General features: G+C 40.5%; 1 protein-coding gene across 2 annotated transcripts in view; it reads left to right on the top strand.

The window, feature by feature from the left end:
• The first annotated feature begins 2451 nt into the window (after positions 1-2451).
• The window catches only part of RAVER2 (ribonucleoprotein, PTB binding 2), a 92140-nt gene continuing 76752 nt past the window's right edge, over positions 2452-17839 (top strand). Inside the window, exon 1 of one of the 2 annotated variants that reach the window (XM_023258780.2) lies at positions 2452-2939. In XM_023258780.2, coding sequence (XP_023114548.2) covers positions 2706-2939 — 234 coding nt within the window. In that variant the 5' untranslated portion in view covers positions 2452-2705. The remainder of the gene's footprint in view (positions 2940-17839) is intronic. The other variant, XM_023258781.2, reaches the window with a different exon arrangement.

Consider the following 17839-nt stretch of genomic DNA (forward strand, 5'->3'; position numbering starts at 1 on the left):
GTAATGATCTCACAGTACGTGAGGTCAAGCCCTGCATGGGGCTCTGTGCTGACAGCTCAGAGCCTGGAGCCTGCTTTGGATTTTGTGTCTCCCTGTCTCTCTAATGCTCCTCCCACCTCTCTCTCAAAAATAAAATAAACATTAAAAATTAAAAAATATATATATATATATATATATATATATATATACTTCTAGTCTCTCAACCTACAAAATAGGGCTTTATTGGAACTTAAAATTCATAACTTTTTAAATCAAAGGAATAAAATTGAAAACAAAATGAGATATTGTTCTGATATCAAATTATCCTGAACGCAAGTAGGGAAATGAGCACTCTCAGGCAATGTGTGTGGTAGAGAAAACTGAAGAAGGTAGCTGGGAAATACATATCAAAAATCTTTAAACATACTTATTCTATGATGAAGAAATTTTGCTTCTAGTTCTTTTTCTGCGGCAAATTAAGAATCTGCAAATACAGATGCAAGGATATTAATCTCAAGGCTTTTGACAATAGATAAAGATATCTAATATTAAGAGATTAGGGGCATAAATTACAGTGATTTTCATAATAGAACAATATGTAGTCATGAAAAATAATGATGTTCAATTATATTGGCATAGAAGAAGGCTCAGAAAAATATACTATGAAAAAAACAGGTAACAAAGCTATAAACTGTAGAGTATCATTTTAAACATTTATTTTTTTAAGTGTATTTATTTATTTTGAGGGAGAGCACAATTCGGGGAGGGGCAGAGAGAAGGAGAGAGAGAGAATACCAAGCAGGCTCTGCCCTGTCAGCCTGATGCGGGGCTCCAACCCATGAACCATGAGATTGTGACCTGAGCGGAAGTCAGAGGCTTAACTGACTAAGCCACCCAGGCACCCTCATTTTAAACATTTATGAGGTGAAGTTCACATATCATAATTAAACGTTTTACAGTGAACATTTCAGTGGCTGTTTAGTACCTTCACGTTATTGGCCAACAACCACCTCTGTCTAGTTCCAAAACATTTTCATCACCCCAAAAGGAAATCAGTACCCATTAAGCAATCCTCCCTTCCTCAATCCCTGGTAATCACTAATCTGCATTCTGTCTTCTATTGATTTCTTTATTCTGGATATTTCATATACATGGATCATACACATGTGACCCTTTGTTGCTTCACTTAGCTTAATGTTCTGTCTTGTAGCAGTACTATTCCTTTTTACGGCTGAATAATATTCCATTGCATGTACATACAATTTGTTTTTCTGTTCGTGGGTAGATGCACATTTGGGTTGTGGGAAGAGTTTTGCTATGAACATGGGTTTACTGCAGAATCATTTAAATGATCTAACTACTATTGGTAGAGAATAAATTCAGGAATATTAAGGGCCATTATTTTGGGATTACAGGGGAATCTTTTTATATTATTAAGAGCATTGGGCTTTAGAATTAAGCAGACCAGACTCCCATTTCTTCATGTGTAAAGTGGGGAAAATAGAACCTTAAACACAACTGCGTTATCATAAAGTTTAGTCGAAATATACGTAAAGCACTTAGAACTATGTGGAGGCGCAGTGTAAGTACTGAATGCATAGTATTTTTTAATCCTTTGTTTTTAGTTTTCGGTTACCTTCATCTAAAATATTTTCCCCTATCGGAATAATACTGGTGTTAAACAGGGTTTATGTGTTTTACAAATAAATTTGCATGCTACACACTTAGATGCGTAGTCCTCTCTGCTGATACTCATTTGGGCTGGCGCCAAAGGGTGCTGATGGTTTGATCTGATAACATCACTTTGGCCTAATCTAGTTCTACAATGTCACTCTCCCAGTTTCAATTAGGGTATTCTCCAACCCCCTGCCGTAACTCCTCTTCCATGTTAGTCTTTGTTTCAGGATCGCTTTATAATGTTGTATGTGCAACCATCCAGGCTTTTTACATTTTAGTAGTTTCCGACAGGGACGGGTGAGGAGCACAGGCTTTCTCGTGCACAGCTAGCAAAATACTTTGCTATCCGATTTTTCCAAATACATAACATTTCCTCCAGAATATCTTTGTACTACCTAGAAACTCTCAAATTTTATTTTTCATCGTAAACTCAAACTTCTTTGCCACATATGCACATCTTGAGCACAAAAGGTTAAGGTCCGGGAGCCTGCAGGGCACCTCCCCGGGTTTGGGGAGCCCGAACCGGCGTCTGCAGCCCCCGAGCCGCCCCAGCGCGGGAGTTTCGAGGAGAGCCCGGGGCAGCTGGGCGTCACGTGGAGGGGCCGCGCAGGGTTCGAGCCGCCACCCGGGGAAGCTGCCGCTAAGGGGCCGCATCCCCAGAGCCCTAGCCCGGGCGTTCACTACGGCCTCGCGAGGAGGGGAGCTCGCCCGCCCACTCGCGGCCGCACAGGTGTCCGGGTGGCGGCGCCCGGGCCCCCACCCGCGCGCAGGGCGGGCGGGCGGGCTAGAGGGATGGGCGCCGCCCGTGCGCGGGGGCTGGGGGCCGAGGGGGAGGTTCCCGCGAGGTGGTTCTCGGGCTCCTCCTCGGCGCTCAGGTTTCCTCTCCCGCCCGCCGGCTGCTGGCTGCGGCGCCGCCTCCCTCCCCCTCGCGGCCGGGCCCACTCTGCGGCCTCTGCCCGCCTCGCCCCCGCCCGGGCCTCCTCCCGCTTTCTCTCTCCGCTTCCCCTCGAGCCTCCGGAGGAGCCCGCAGCCGCGGGGCGCCCGGGAAGATGGCGGCGGCGGGAGGCGGCAGCGGCGAGGGGGGCGCGGGCCTGGGCGGCGCGGCGGGGTCGGGGTCGGGGCCGGGGCCCTCCGCCGGCGCCAGCGAGGACCCTGCCCGGGGCCCCGCGCCCAGCGCGCTGCACCCCGAGGAGGTCGCTGCGCGGCTGCAGCGGATGCGCCGGGAGCTGAGCAACCGCAGGAAAATCCTGGTGAAAAACCTGCCCCAGGACAGCAGCTGCCAGGTACGAGAATAGGACATTGAGGCGGCCCGTCCCGGGGACATCGGGGCAGGGCTTCCGAGGGAAGCTGCGCGGGGGTGTCGGAGCTGGTGCCCGGCGCCCGAACGGTGGAGGGAAGGAGGGCGTCGCTGCAGAGTTAGAACTGTCTGTGGATTTTGCAAAGCCCCCAGGCTTCCGAGCTGCGGCCCCCGGGCCGGGTGGCACATTAGGAAACTGAGGCTCCGAGAGGCGAATCGGCTGGTCCAAGGTCACGGGAATCGGGGGCGGCTGCCCTCAGTCCGCCCCGTTCTTTCCTTCCCCTGTGGCCCTTGGGTGAGTGTGGGAGGAGAGAAGTCGGGGAAAGAGTAGGCGAAAGGAAGTGAAGGAGAGTGGAAATGAGCCGAGGAGCACAGTTTTGGGGGGCTAAGTTTTCGGGGCCACCTTGGGAGGGGCAGACCCGGCCTTGGGTGTGCCGTGGGGGGCGGGGTCACGGGAGAGCTGAAAGTGAGTTTTGCTGTTGCAGAAGCACTTGCCCAAGTTTGTATGAAAGAACTCTGCCCCCGCCCCCCCCACCCCCCCCACCCCCCCCCGGTTTACCAAGGCCCCGGAATGGAGAGGTTATCGCTGCGCTTTGGGGAACCTTGCGGCCACCTTCTGTCATTCCAAGTACTGGAGGATTTGTTACTCAGTGACTCTGAAGAGGCTTAAAGATAGGCTACTTTGTGTCTTTGATCCAGATTAACTGTTGCTTTAAGATCAGAAACTGCATCTTTTTACCCCCTCCCCCCCCCCTTATTGCCAAAGTCTACATGCTCATTGTAGAAAAGGGAAAAAATACAGAAAAGCGCAAAGAGGGGAAATAGAAATCACCTGTGCCTTTTCTCTTTAATTGAACTATGGTTAACACAATGGTTATATTAGTTTCAGGTGTACAACATAGTGATTGGACATTTCTGTACAGTAGGTATTGCTCACTACAGTGTTACCATCTGTCACCATACAAAGTTATTACAGTGTTATGGACTGGTTTCCCGATACAGTTCTTCTCCTGCCCATGAGGTACTTCTAACGGGAAGTTTGTACCTCTTAATCTCCTTCACCTGTTTCACCCATCCCCCCCCCCCCCCCCCCCCCCCCCCCCCGCCTTGTTCCTTCTGGCAACCACCAAGTTCTGTGTGTCTATGAGTCTGTTTCTGTTTTGTTCTTTTGTTTTTTAGATACCACATATAAGTGAAATCACATGGCATTTGTCTTTCTCAGTCTGACTTATTTGACTTAACATAATAATACCCTGCAGGTCCATCCATGTTGTCACCAGTGGCAAGGAAAAATTTACGTATTTCTGATATTTAAAGACAGCCATTGTTAATGTAAGGTACTATTCTTCTCCCTTTCCCTACGTCTATGTATACATATGTATTTTTGTTTTACCAAAAAAAAAAAAAAGCCACGTCTGATTCTTCAGTGTTTCTTAATTGTCTAGATGTTTGTGTATATTTCATATATAGCTTGAATTAATATATTTCGTGTGGATGGAGGAGGGTAGGCTGTCCTGGTGGTGGCAGATTTGGGTAGATTTATGTAGTTCCTTCTATAAGGGGATACCGGGAATTGTAAGTGGGCTGGCGATTGATGATTGCAGTAAGACCCATAAAATAATGAGAGCAGTGCCTCACTATTTTGTAAATAGGCCTTACATAGCCATTCACAATAAATGAGAGCATATAACCTTATAATCCGTATGCATGAGGGGCCATTTTGTTTCAAAACGCACTGTAAAAAGACTCTGTCAATATGATATAGCTCATCCCTCCTTCAGCTCTTTCCATCATTGTCCACTTCCCATATGTCAGGTGAGATTTTGTGATGCTACCTGTAAGAACACCTGCAATAGGCTGATTTCATAGAAGCAAATTTCCCCCACCCATGCAAATAGAAGACAGCCAGGGGCTCAGTAAGAGGGAGGCCTGGAAGAAGCAGGTGGCATTAAAAAAAAGTTGAAGGAATAGCAGCTCTGTGTGTAATCTAGGAAAAGGGAGATGGAGAAGTGTCTTAATTTTCTTTTGTTACCACATTCCCTTGAATTCTAAAAATATTTAGACACAAAAGTTTGGACAGTTTGCTCTATTCTTGTTTTTCTTTTGGTATCTCTCATTTCCCTTATTAAGAGCCATGAAAATAAATAAATAAAAGGGTCCAAACATGGGAACAGTTTTAATTGGTATTAGTGATGAATGGAGGTTTTTTGAGAATTATACTGATTTGTATTTTTGAGGTATTCTTTCTCTGTTATGACTTTTGCCTAAATTTTGGAATTTTCTGTAAAGTAGCAAGTATAAACTATTGAATAAAATTGGAGTAAGTCTAGATGAGTTAAGATACTTGCTGTCAAGTAACGTAAAGTTTTACGTTAAATACTTATGCCACATTTTTTGAGAATTGAAGAGTTTCATCTAAAAACAAAAGTTGTTAGGAACTAGAGATTAATTTCCAGACTTGTTCTAGCATTTTTTTTCTATTCTGATTTATATTATAAAATGTTTTTAATATTTCTGATATGTAGTTTTAAAATCTAAACATGTCAGTGTACATTTGAGTAGTGTTTTTTTTTTTCTGTCATCTTCTGTACTTGTATTTCTGCTGGTTTTCTGATCACAATCATAACTGTCAGTGGTCTGTGTTAATTAAGTACAGTAGACCAAAGAATGCTAATTTTTTTTTTAACAATTTTCTTTTTTTTTTTCAACGTTTATTTATTTTTGGGACAGAGAGAGACAGAGCATGAACGGGGGAGGGGCAGAGAGAGAGGGAGACACAGAATCCGAAACACAGAAACAGGCTCCAAGCTCCGAGCCATCAGCCCAGAGCCTGACGCGGGGCTCGAACTCACGGACCGCGAGATCGTGACCTGGCTGAAGTCGGAAGCTTAACCGACTGCGCCACCCAGGTGCCCCAGGAATGCTAATTTTTAAAAGCAGTTGAAAGTCTTTAGATTAATTAGATTGAGAATAGCTATTTTAATTGGTTGAATAAAATTAACATACACTTAATCTACTCTTAAATTGTAATTTTATGAATATATTCTGCAAGGATTTTTTTATATTTTATCTTTTATTTCCCTTAAAAATTCTAATGTCTAATTCTAATGTCTTTCTCAGTGGCTGCAGCTTACTGTCAACTTAAAAATGAGGATTTAACTTTAATTTTCTGTTGTGCCTTTTAGCATTTTATTGCTTGGCTAAACTACCAATTTACTCCTTATGAAACAACTAATATGGTTTAGGAAAAGGTTACTATTTTTTGTTCAGTTACTAAGTAATAAGATATTTTGAATGCTCAAATTCTTGTTCTTTTCTAGAAGACTCTCTAGGTTCATTCATTCATTTATTCTAGAATATTACATTAAAGATCAAGGCCATTCCTCACTCTAGTTCTCAAGCTGTATAGTTATGTCTCTAGAAAAGTTACATTGCTAACTGATTAGTAGGAGCCTAGTAATACTCTTTGAACATTTTTAAAGCAAGGGTGTTTTCTTTATTAAACTTGATTTTCATACATCTTACTCAAATTTTAATTTTAGGTAAAAACAGTTCTCAGAAGCTGTCTCATTGAATAGTTACAGTGCAGTCAGGTGCTGTCTGGTTGGTCTCCTATGTTTTCTCGAATCCTCTTAGCCCTCTGTGTTTTCGTAGTCTCAGCTCTGGCTCATGTCCTTTGTCATCTCTTGCCTAGACTTATTACAACTTTTCTGTTTGTCATCTACCCTCATTATTGTCCTGTGTCTTATGTTTTAGCCCATCCTGCTTATTGCTTCCCTTGAGAGAACTCCTCAAAGCACAAATCCAAGAATGTCACTCTACTACAAAAAGAAAAAGAGAAAAAAGAGAAGAAAGGAAAAGTTTAGCTCTGCATTCTCAAAAGAGAAAAAGAGGGAAAAAAAGAGAAGGAAAAGTTTAGCTCTACATTCTCAAAATCTTCCTCAAATGTCCCTCAACTTGTCTCTTTTCCTCAAATCGTAAGGAATAGTGAAGCTCAATTAGCTTATTCCAAGAGTGAAATTGCCTTGAAACTTCATGTTGTGACTGAAAAATTCGTGTTAATTTTATGTTCTAGTAAACTTGGATTTAATGTAAAAACAATGACTTAAACTTGTTTCACTGCCTTCCAACTTTTTCTCGTAAACTTACATGGAAGATGCACATATTTATCCTATGATTTTTTTTTAATGTTTATTCATTTTTGAGAGAGAGAGAAGCAAGGAAGAGGCAGAGAGAGAGGGAGACACAGAATCAGAAGCAGGTTCCAGGCTCTGAGCTATCAGCACAGAGCCTGATGGGGGGTCACACCCACAAATCATGAGATCTTGACCTGAGCTCAAGTCGGACACTTAACCAACTGAGCCATCCAGGTGCCCCATCCTGTGTTTTTCTGTGCTCCTTTATTACCATAGAGTACTCAGACCTTGTGTTGAAAGGCATGACATAATAGGATAGAAATATAAGATTCTAGGGTTTTTGTAACTTGGCCCCTGCCTACATTTGCAGTCTCCTTTCTTATTAGTCATGCCTTGGATTCTGCTGTAGCCTTATCAACCTACCTACATGCCGAAGTGTTTCAGAACATTGTGATTTGAATATTTATAGAAATGTCTTTGAATGTTTGTGTTTTGGAATGTAACTTTAGTGATTATTTTATAACAAATAACATTTCCAATAATTATAGTGAATAATAAACAATGTTAAATGCTGGTTCTTATTCAGAATAGCCGTTGTGAATGTGTGTCTGTGGATAGTCTTTTGCAACTATGAACTTAGAATTTTATTTTAAGGTAATGGTCTAATATGTGTTTTCGTTGCACTTTCTATAGATTGTTTACATTTGTTGGTTAACCTGGTTCTGTTTCAAAAGAATTGTTACTGGGGTTTCAAAATGGAGAAGACAGTGGCATTTATTCTCTATGCTGTTTGAATTCACTCAGTTTTCTCCTAAATGTTATGTATGTGTACATGTGTTTTGTTTTTGTTTAGAAGTTAGAATCTGGAAGAGACTTTATTGTGTAATTAAGAGAAAATGTGAAGGGCTTAGGGCTAACAGCCAAAGTTAGTAATAGAAACAAAACGTTGTATTGAAAACGTTGTATTCTCACTCTGGGCATTATTAACTTTCATTTTGAAGTACTCTATTATAATAGTTAATGAGAAGCTTGATGGTTAATTCACCGAGGTCCATTTCAAAGCATAGTATTATCAACTAAGCACTTTTTAGAATAACAAACCACCAAAGGTAGAAAGTTCCAGTTAATTTTCTTCTTAAAAGCTACTTATTCCTGTGTTTCTTTTGTATTTGTCAGAAACCTATAGCATTTTCTCACATATTTTGTGTTCATTAATTGTGAGATTTTAAAAAAAAATTTTTTTTAATGTTTGTTTATTTTTGAGACAGAGACACAGCATGAGCAGGGAAGGGGCAGAGAGAGAGGGAGACACAGAATGTGAAGGAGGCTCCAGGCTCTGAGCTGTCAGCACAGAGCCCGACGTGGGGCTCGAACTCACTAACTGTGAGATCATGACCTGAGCCGAAGTCGGACGCTTAACTGACTGAGCCACCCAGGCGCCCCAATTGTGAGATTTTTTTAAATAATTTTTTTAGTGTTTATTTATTTTTGAGAGAGGCAGAGAGCAGGGGAGGGGCAGAGAGAGGGAGACACAGAATCAGAAGCAGGCTCCAGGCTCTGAGCTGTCAGCACAGAGCCTGACGTGGGGCTCAAACCCACGAATCATGAGATCTTGACCTGAGCTGAAGTTGGACACTTAACCAAGTGAGTCTCACAGGCACCCCTAACTGTGAGATTTAAAAATATACATTATTTGTTTTCTCTAATAATCAGTAATTACTGTCTCTTTTCACAAGAGCGCAATTACTCACTTTTTCCTAATGATACTGGGATATTTTTACATTTTGAAAATATTCTTTTTCTTATTGAGAATACCATTTTGCATTCTTGATAAGTTGTTATTCTTAGTGTAGTTACTTAGTGTAGTTTACACAACTTAAAAGTTACCTGTTTCCTAGTGTAGTTAATCAGAATTGCATGATGCGTTCTTTTCTGTATGCTTTATTATTCCCAATGTAACAAGGACACTGAAAGCTGCTAGAGGGACATCTTCGAGACTTCTGGGTTGCCCCTGGCTCAGTAAGTTTCTGTCTTGGCAGGATTTCTTGCAGAGTGTTTCAGCAATGCTTGTTCTCTGCTCTGAAAACATATTCAAGAAGAGGAGTCCTTTGTGGTCAGTGTCACGATGCTGGATGTTAACAAGCAGTCTAAAGAAATCTCAGGTGATTTATAGGCCATTTCCTAATTAATGACCAGCTTATGTTTATAAATTATTTTTTGGACTTGTAACCTGTTTTCCCATAGAATAACATGGCAGATGGTGTTTAGTGTTGTCGGTTAGCACCTTAACAGCTATTTGAGGTTTCTGATGCTTCTGAAGTTTAAGCTGATTCTAAATAGTACAGTAACATCTAAACTGCTTTGTGCACCAACAGCCTCTTCCAGCTTCAAGTCATTGACGGGTACACTTGTGCCTTATGGCCACGCTCAAGAAAGCTGTACTTATGGCAGTTGCTCTTTAAACAAACAAGATCACGAACATCAGGGAAGCATTAAATGAGATCATCTCTGATGGAAGGCTGTTGCTGAAAAGGGGTCCCTCTGGCCCCCTGAATTTTGTCTCTTCCTACTTCTGTGTGGATTTATCTTCCCTACTTTGTAGCCAGCAGTCCTTAGGAGCTTTCAGAACCCATTTCTTAACTGTGGGCAGAAAGTTTTATGCTTAGCTCTACCTAGACCAGCTGAAACAAGACAAATAAAGGAAGGTTAAAATGCAAATAGAGAAAACAAAATTCTAAATTTAAATGTTCTATGATTGCTTGTCTGAAACCTTGGCGCTGTATTTTGTTTGCCTGGGGAGGCAGTTGCCTTGTCTAAGAGGATGATGTGTATTGAGAGGGGTAATAAATGAGAAGTGGGAAATTCAGACCACCTGGAATGCTTGTCTGTATATTTTGGCTTATGATTATCTGCAGATGATTGTCCTTGGTCGCTGTGCTGAGTATCGTTCATTTGTTCTTCCAGATCTGTCTCCATCCTTCTCACCTGTGCTGTGTCCTGGGCGGCTTATCTTACTGTAGATTGCACTAACCAGGCTCTCTCATCCTCTAATTTCTGGTTCCATTTGGCCAGAGCCACCAGTGGGAGATTAAAGGGTGAAAGAGAGCTAGGTTGGAACATTTATTCACCCAGCTCCCTTTCTACCAGGATACCTTGGGTTGGCTGTTTCCTCTTTCAAAGGTCACAGTTCCTTTCCAGTGGCACACCATGCAACTAAGCTCTTTGGGTTGTTGTAATCATAATCCCTCTGCCAGGGGTTATGGGAGACTGTTGTTAACCATAGTTTTTTTTATTTTTAAGCCTTTGTAGATAGTGTCTTTAAAAAATTTTCTTTGAGGTGACTGGGTGACTCAATTGGTTGAGCATTCAACTTCAGCTCAGGTCATGATATCACGGTTTGTGGGTTTGAGCCCCACGGTGGGGGGGGGGGGGGCTCTGTGCTGACAAGCTTAGAGCTTGGAGCCTGCTTCAGATTCTGTGTCTCCCTCTCTCTCTCTGCCCACCCCCCCTGCCCCCACTCGCACGCGCTCGCTCGCACTCTCTCAAAAATGAAAACATTAAAAAAAATTCTCTTCAATTACTTAGTTTTTGAGTATGTGATATTTCTTGCTCAGAACCTGATGCTGTTGCCTACCCAGTTTCCTTTCTTTCTCTCATCTTTCCTCATAGAACCCAGATTTTCCTTTGAGGCTCTTTCCCTCCCTCATTATTTAGCCATTATATGACTTGAGTCCATTTGATAGAAGTCACCCCATTGGTTTGGGTGACATAAACCAATAAGCAGTGTTCTTCCCTTTTGGCATGAGAATTAAAGCATGGGCCCCCTAAGTCAGTCAGTATATCATCGTTCCTTGACTGTAGTGATTGCTTCAACTCAATATAACAGGAAGCTTAGGACTTTTGTTTGCTTGTTAAGGTAAGGAGTTCTCTTTCTTCCTACTGGATACGAATGCAGAGGCACATTGCCCTGATTGCTGCTGGCTATCTGAGGACAGAGCAGACATCCAAAGGGGGATTGGACTGAGGTGGAGGAAAAAGAGAGTGAGAGAAAAGCTGAGCTGGAGCCCTGGTCAAGCTATATCTGAAACTTAGTTCTGGATTTCATACATATGCAAGCCACTACATTCCTTTTATTTCATGGATTTCAAGTTGGGTCTTACGTTACTACCAACCAATAGTATGCTAATTAATATAGAAGTAAAAAAAAAAAAACAAAACAAAGTAAAATCTCAGTATTGGAAGGGATGGTAGAAGATATTTTATCTAACTCTTTTGCTTACTGCATAAATAAATCCAATTTAAAGTTCTCAACCCGTGAACTTTTAACACCTTTACTTTCAAAGACATCACTGCTTAGTAAAGTATCCTACTTTACCTTCAGACAGCTTTAGTGTCTTATTTATACTGAATATGTAAAATTAATTTCCCTGAAATTTTGATTTCTTGATCCAACTTTTCCCCTCCCATAATAGAGAATTTGTCATATTGTTTTTTAACTTACAACTTCAATTCCTTCAAACCACTAGTTTTTCGGATATGAGTCCAAATTTCCTCACAGACTTAATTCTTTTTCCCTGAATGCACACCACTACTACTTTGTTATTGTGTATCTTAAAATGTGGCACCCAAAATTGAGTATGGTTGTCTAATTGAGATCTTCCAGTAATCCCTCTGCAAGAACAAATTTCTCTCTCCTTTAGCTATCTGTAGCAACAATAAAAAATTTTGTTCATTGGGTGCTTACTATTGCCAGACACTGTATGTTGTTATTTTGTTTACATGATACTTACCCCTCATTTCAAGACTGTAAAATCAGAATTTCTCGGGGCACCTGGGTGGCTCAGTCGGTTAAGCATCCGACTTCAGCTCAGGTCATGATCTCACAGTTCGTGAGTTCGAGCCCCGCATCGGGCTCTGTGCTGACAGCTCAGAGCCTGGAGCCTGCTTCACATTCTGTGTCTCCCTCTCTCTCTGCCCCTTCCCTGCTCATGCTTGTGTCTCTCTCTGTCTCAAAAATAAATAAACATTAAAAAAAATTTTTTTTTAATTAAAAAAAAATCAGAATTTCTCATTTCCATTTTATTGATAGGGAAACAGATGCAAAATTGATGTTAAGCAGTTTGCCAAAAGTCATTCCACTAATTAGTGGTAAGGTAAAAAGACTAATGTCTGTTTGGTTCCAAAGCTCATATTCTTATCCTACACTGTATTATACTTACAATTCTTCTCCACACACACTGTAGCGTGGCCTCCAAAGGACAGGAATTATGTAATATTTACCTTTGTGTCACAAATATTTCACCTAGAGCCTGACACATTGTTCCAAGGGAAATTTAAAACAGGATTACCCGCCTACTTTGTTTTAAAATTTTAGACTTCTATTAATATGTCTGACATACTCAAGTATTCATGACTGATTTGCACAACGAAGAAATTTTGCATTGTAAGATTGTGCTGGCTTTTTTGGCAGTGATGTTACTCATTTATTTATAATTCAGTCAGTCAACTGTTTATGGCTTATGAGTAGGTTGAAAGCCATAAACGCTCTCTCCAGGAAAGTGCTTAATATTCCTAGACACGTAGAAATTTGCATGTAATTTCAAGAGATTATGGATCTCTTGTAACTTACGCCTGATCTCACTGGGGAATTATAGACCCAGGTTGAGAAGTGCCTTTCCAGGCTAATATAATTTGGTCATATTTTTGGGACTTCACGTGAGTATGGACCATTTGAGCAGATCCAGAGCTCAAAGAGTTTTCATCCGAATCTGTTGTGGGCCATGTTTATGCCAGATCCTCCATCTGGGCAAGAGTATAAATCAAGCTCCTTAATTTTCTTTCTTAAAAAAGTGAACTGAGTCACTTCATGTTTGTTGTAAAAGCTCATTCTTCTCCAGCCTCCCCAGCAGTACCAATGGACACTTGAGGCACTATGCCTGGCACGGAGGTTTACAAGGAATTGCAGTGTATTATTTTCTCCTTAACATGTACTAAATGTCAGAGACTGATATGAAGAATGTTTCTCTTTATTATTTTTAAAAATTTAAAACATTTTTTAAATGTTTATTAATTTTTGAGAGAGAGAGCGTGAGCAGGGGTGGGGCAGAGACAGAGGGAGACACAGAATAGTCCGAAGCAGGCTCCAGCTCTGGGCTGTCAGCACAGAGCCCAGTGTGGGGCTCCAACCCACAAACCGTGAGATCATGACCTGAGCTGAAGTCGGATGCTTAACTGACTGAGCCACCCAGGCGCCCCAAGAATATTTCTCTTTAAAACATGGGAAGACAGTTGCCCATTGTGCTGTTCAGTGTTCTTCACAATAAGTATTTGATAAGAAAGAAGTTTCTCTCTTTTTTTAGTTTTCTGAGTCCCTAGCTCATTGTGGGCTCTTAAACTTGTTTTTTATGCATTTAGTGCCTAATCTGTGCTTATTTTTACTATCGTTATAGTTAGGTTTGTGAACTTATCACTCCCCTGTACTCATGCATTTTCCTTGTGTTTGAAGCTTTCTGTTAACTGTTTGTTACCACAGGAATGCCAAAAGAGCATTACAACTCATTGAATTTGTTCAAGCCTGTATTTGTATGCGTATACTTTGCCTCTCTTCCTGTCATCTTGACCTACTTCATCCCACCCCTTTTGCCCAGCCAGTTGGGCTTTATATCTTTCCTCAACCCACTACTGTAATTTTCTTCTCTTAGCTCCCAGCTTTTATTTTCTGGACTTTGGATCTTCTGTTACCCACAAGTTTAACTGCTTGCTTTTGAGTGCAGATTCGTCTCCATTTCCCTGACTTTATATCCTGTGGGCTTTTTACAGCCTTATCTAGAGTATAGGTAATGGCAAGAAACAAGAACATGTGAATCTGGAAAGTTTTGAAATCTCAAACATACAGAAAAGTACAATACAAAGAACTTTTCTCCCTGAACTGTTTGAGAGTGAGTACCGCCATGATGTTTACCACCCTGAGTCCTTCATTGTGTATTTCCTACAAATTTGGACATTTTCTGACATAACTACATCACTACTATGAAAGTAAAAATAACTGCCCCCTAATCCTCAAATCACTAGGATAACTGCTAGTTATCCCACTAATGTCTTTCATCGTGGAAGGATCCAGTTCAGAATTATGTATTGCACTTAGTTGTGTCTTTTTAGTCTTTTTTAGCCTGGAATAAGTCCTTAGTCTTTGCTTGGCTTTTATGACCTTGACCCTTTTGAAGATGAGATGGGTCAGTTATTTTGTAGAATGTCCTTCAACTTGAAGTTGTCTGATATTTCTTCATGATTAGATTCAAGTGAGGTATCCTTGGCAGGACAGGGTGGTACACATTTTAGATTTTGGCTCATTGTTGGTAAAATTAACTTTGATCATTTTGACTTTTATTAAAGTGGTATCTTCTCCATGCAGAGATTTCCCTTTGTAATCAATAAGGATTTTAAAGGAGGATACTTTAATTAAGACTGTGTAAATATTCTATTCCCTTTCAAGTGTTCAATTTACTTATTTATATTAAAAATAGGCTCATGGGTTCTATGTTGCTCGATGGGTTATACTTCATTAATATAATTACTTATTTTCATGCTTAAATTGTTTTAGATTTGAGCAGTGGGAGCTTCTTCAAGCTGGCTCCTATGTCCTCTTCTTCAGTCTTTTATTTTGCAATAATTTTAGGTTTACAGAAAAAATTGCAAAGATATGAGATAGAGTTCCCATGTATCCCAGTTTCCATTCATGTTACATCTTATATACTCAAGGTACGTTAGTGAGGACTAAGACATTAACATTGGTACATTATTATTAACAGAACTTCAATCTTTGGATTTCATTAGTTTTTTCACTTATGTCGTCTTTCTGTTCCAAGATCCAATTCAGGGGCCCACATTGCACTCAGTCACTATGTCCCATTGGTCTCCATTCTGCATCAGTTTCTCTTCCTTGCTTTTTATGACCTTGACAGCTTTGGTTAGATATCTTTTAGAATGCCCCTCCACGTTGGTTTGTATGATGTTTTTCTCATGAGAGATTAGGGTTATGGAATTTTGGTAAGAATTCCATAGAGGTGAGGTGTACTTCTGATAACATCATTTCAGGGAGAACGTGACTTACTACCAGTGATGTTAACCTTGATCATTTGCATAAGGTGATGTCTTCTGTGTCATTCCTATAAAGACACAATCTTTCCCATTCACGATTTCTTGGAAACAAGTCACTAATTCCAGCACACACTTATGGGAAGGGTCTGAGGTCCTTGTACATGTCCCTATCCTTTGCCAAGCATTTCCTTTGTTTTCAACATAAGATGTTGCAGCTTATTTTGCACTTTCTGTGCTTCAGCCCTGGAACCAGCCATTTCATGAAGGCACCTGTTATGGACTGACTGTGTGTGTTCCTCCAAATTCATATGTTGAAGACCTAGCCCCCCTCCCCTCACCGTGTGGCTATATTTGGAGATGGGGCTTCTGTGGAAGTAATTAAGGTTAAACAAGGCTGTAAGGGTGGGGCCCTGATCCAGCAGGAGAAGGATCCTCAGAAGAAAAGACCCCAGAGAGCTTGCTGTCTGCTGTGTGCATCCACTTCCCTCCCCTAAATGTGTACAAGCACTAGAGAAAGGCTACATGAGGACCAGATGATGAAACATTTATAAGCCATATTAGGGAGTTTGGATTTTACTTTAAGGGAAATGAGGATCCATTGAAATAATTAACCCAAGGTAGTGATGCAATCTTATTTCTAGCTGTCAAAAAGTAACACTATGTTGTTTTTGTTTTTATCTTTCAAACTTTGTTCTTGGCCTAATCCTCATTCTAAGGTTAGGAGGTCAGTGATGCAGTAAGTTTTAGAAATGTGATGGGAATGTATATTTCTTAGACTATTTTTGTAGTGCTGATACTTAAGATACAATATAGTTTAGTAGTTCACGGTGTTTGCTCTAGAGTCTGTTATTCTGGGTTTGAATCCTAGATCAATCGCATAGTGTCTATACTGTAAGTCACTATACTTTTCTAGGCCTCAATGGCCTCATCTTTAAAATCTGGATAATAAAATCCAGCTTTAAAATCTAGCTAATCTGGGTTAAGTAGGATTAAATGAGATAATATCTATAAATTGCCTGGGATACAGTGAGCACTCCGTAAATTATCATTATTATTACTATTTTGATAATAAGAAAAGCTAAAAGTGTATTAATTTTTTTAGACAAAGTCAGAATGTTCCCCTGGCAAAAAGTGTGTATTCAAATGAACTTCCCAACATAATAGCTCCATTTACAGTTGCTAAAATTTTACCAAAGTTAAAATTAATACCACATTTACTCAGGCAGTATCATGAAAGATAATATATGATAGACCCTCCATTGGGCCAAAAAAAATTATTACCTGATGTGGAACATGCAAATGCAGTTCCAAGCAAGCAATAGCATATCTAGGTTTGGAGCCTAAGAGAGAGGTTTGAAAGTGGAAATAAGAATTTAGAGATCATTGGCACGAAGATGGAACTTAAGGCATCACGAGTGATGCAAAAAAAGCATTTGATAAAATTTAACACCCATTCCTAATAAAAATTCATAGGAATCAGGAATAGAGGAGAACTCAAACTTGAAGATTATCTAGAAAACCCAAAGCCATCATATTCAATGGTGAACTACTGAGAACTTTCCCTCTGAGATTAGGAGCAGTGTCAGCATCACTTCCATTCCAGATTGTACTGGAAATTGTAGCTAGCATAATATGGCTAACAGACTGAAAACTGATAAGCAACAGGGAAATTTAAAAATCGTTGGAACACAAAATGTCTTTAGGACTTGGGTAGGAAAGGACTTCTTCTTTTTTTTTTTTTTTTTGAGGGTGGGGGGTGCAGGTGAGCAAGGGGCAGAGAGAGGGAGAGAAGTGGGGCTCACCCAAAGCAGGGCTCATGCTCACCCTATGCAGGGGCTCATGCTCGCCTCAACTGGGGCTTGAGCTCACCAACTGTGAGATTATGACCCGAGCTGAAGCCAAGAGTCAGAGGCTTATCTGTGCAAGCCACCCACCTGCCTCAGGAAAGGACTTCTTAATGTACAAAAAATACAAATGGTAAAGGAAAGAATTAATAAATTTGGCTTGATTAAAATGATACATTTCTCTTCACCAGAAAAATTCACAAATAAAATAACAGACCACATAGCAGGGGAATACATTTATAATACAGTTCCCAACAAAGGATTAGTATGCAGAATATGTTTAAAAAAAAAAAACTCCTACAAGTCGTTAAAAGACAAATACAGTAGAAAAATGGCAATCAAGATGAGTGTTTTCCAGAAAGAGAAATAAATGGCAAATAAACATGAAAAGATGCCTACGTCAGTTAAAGTTCTTCAGAGATACATATATAATATTCATGTTAAAATGTATTTATACTATATGCAGATATATATATATAGAGAGAGAGCTTGATTGATTGATTGATTGAGGGAACTGGCAAGTCTATAATCTGTCACACATACCAACAGGCTAGAAAGTCAGGCATGTTTTGATGCTACAGTCTTGAGGCAGGATTGTTTCTCCAGGAAACCTCAGTTTTTGGTGTTAAGGCCTTCATCTGATTAGATGAGGCCCACCCACATTATGTAAGGTTGTCTCCTTTACTTAAACTGATGGTAGATACCAACCACATCTATAAAATCCTTCACAGCAGCACTTAGATTAATGTTTAGATAGCTGGATACTATAGCCAAGTCAACCTAAAAGTAACTATCACAAGCTCTACCTT

The sequence above is a fragment of the Felis catus genome, chromosome C1 (assembly GCF_018350175.1).
Source record: "Felis catus isolate Fca126 chromosome C1, F.catus_Fca126_mat1.0, whole genome shotgun sequence".
In the NCBI taxonomy this organism is placed as follows: Eukaryota; Metazoa; Chordata; class Mammalia; order Carnivora; family Felidae; genus Felis; species Felis catus.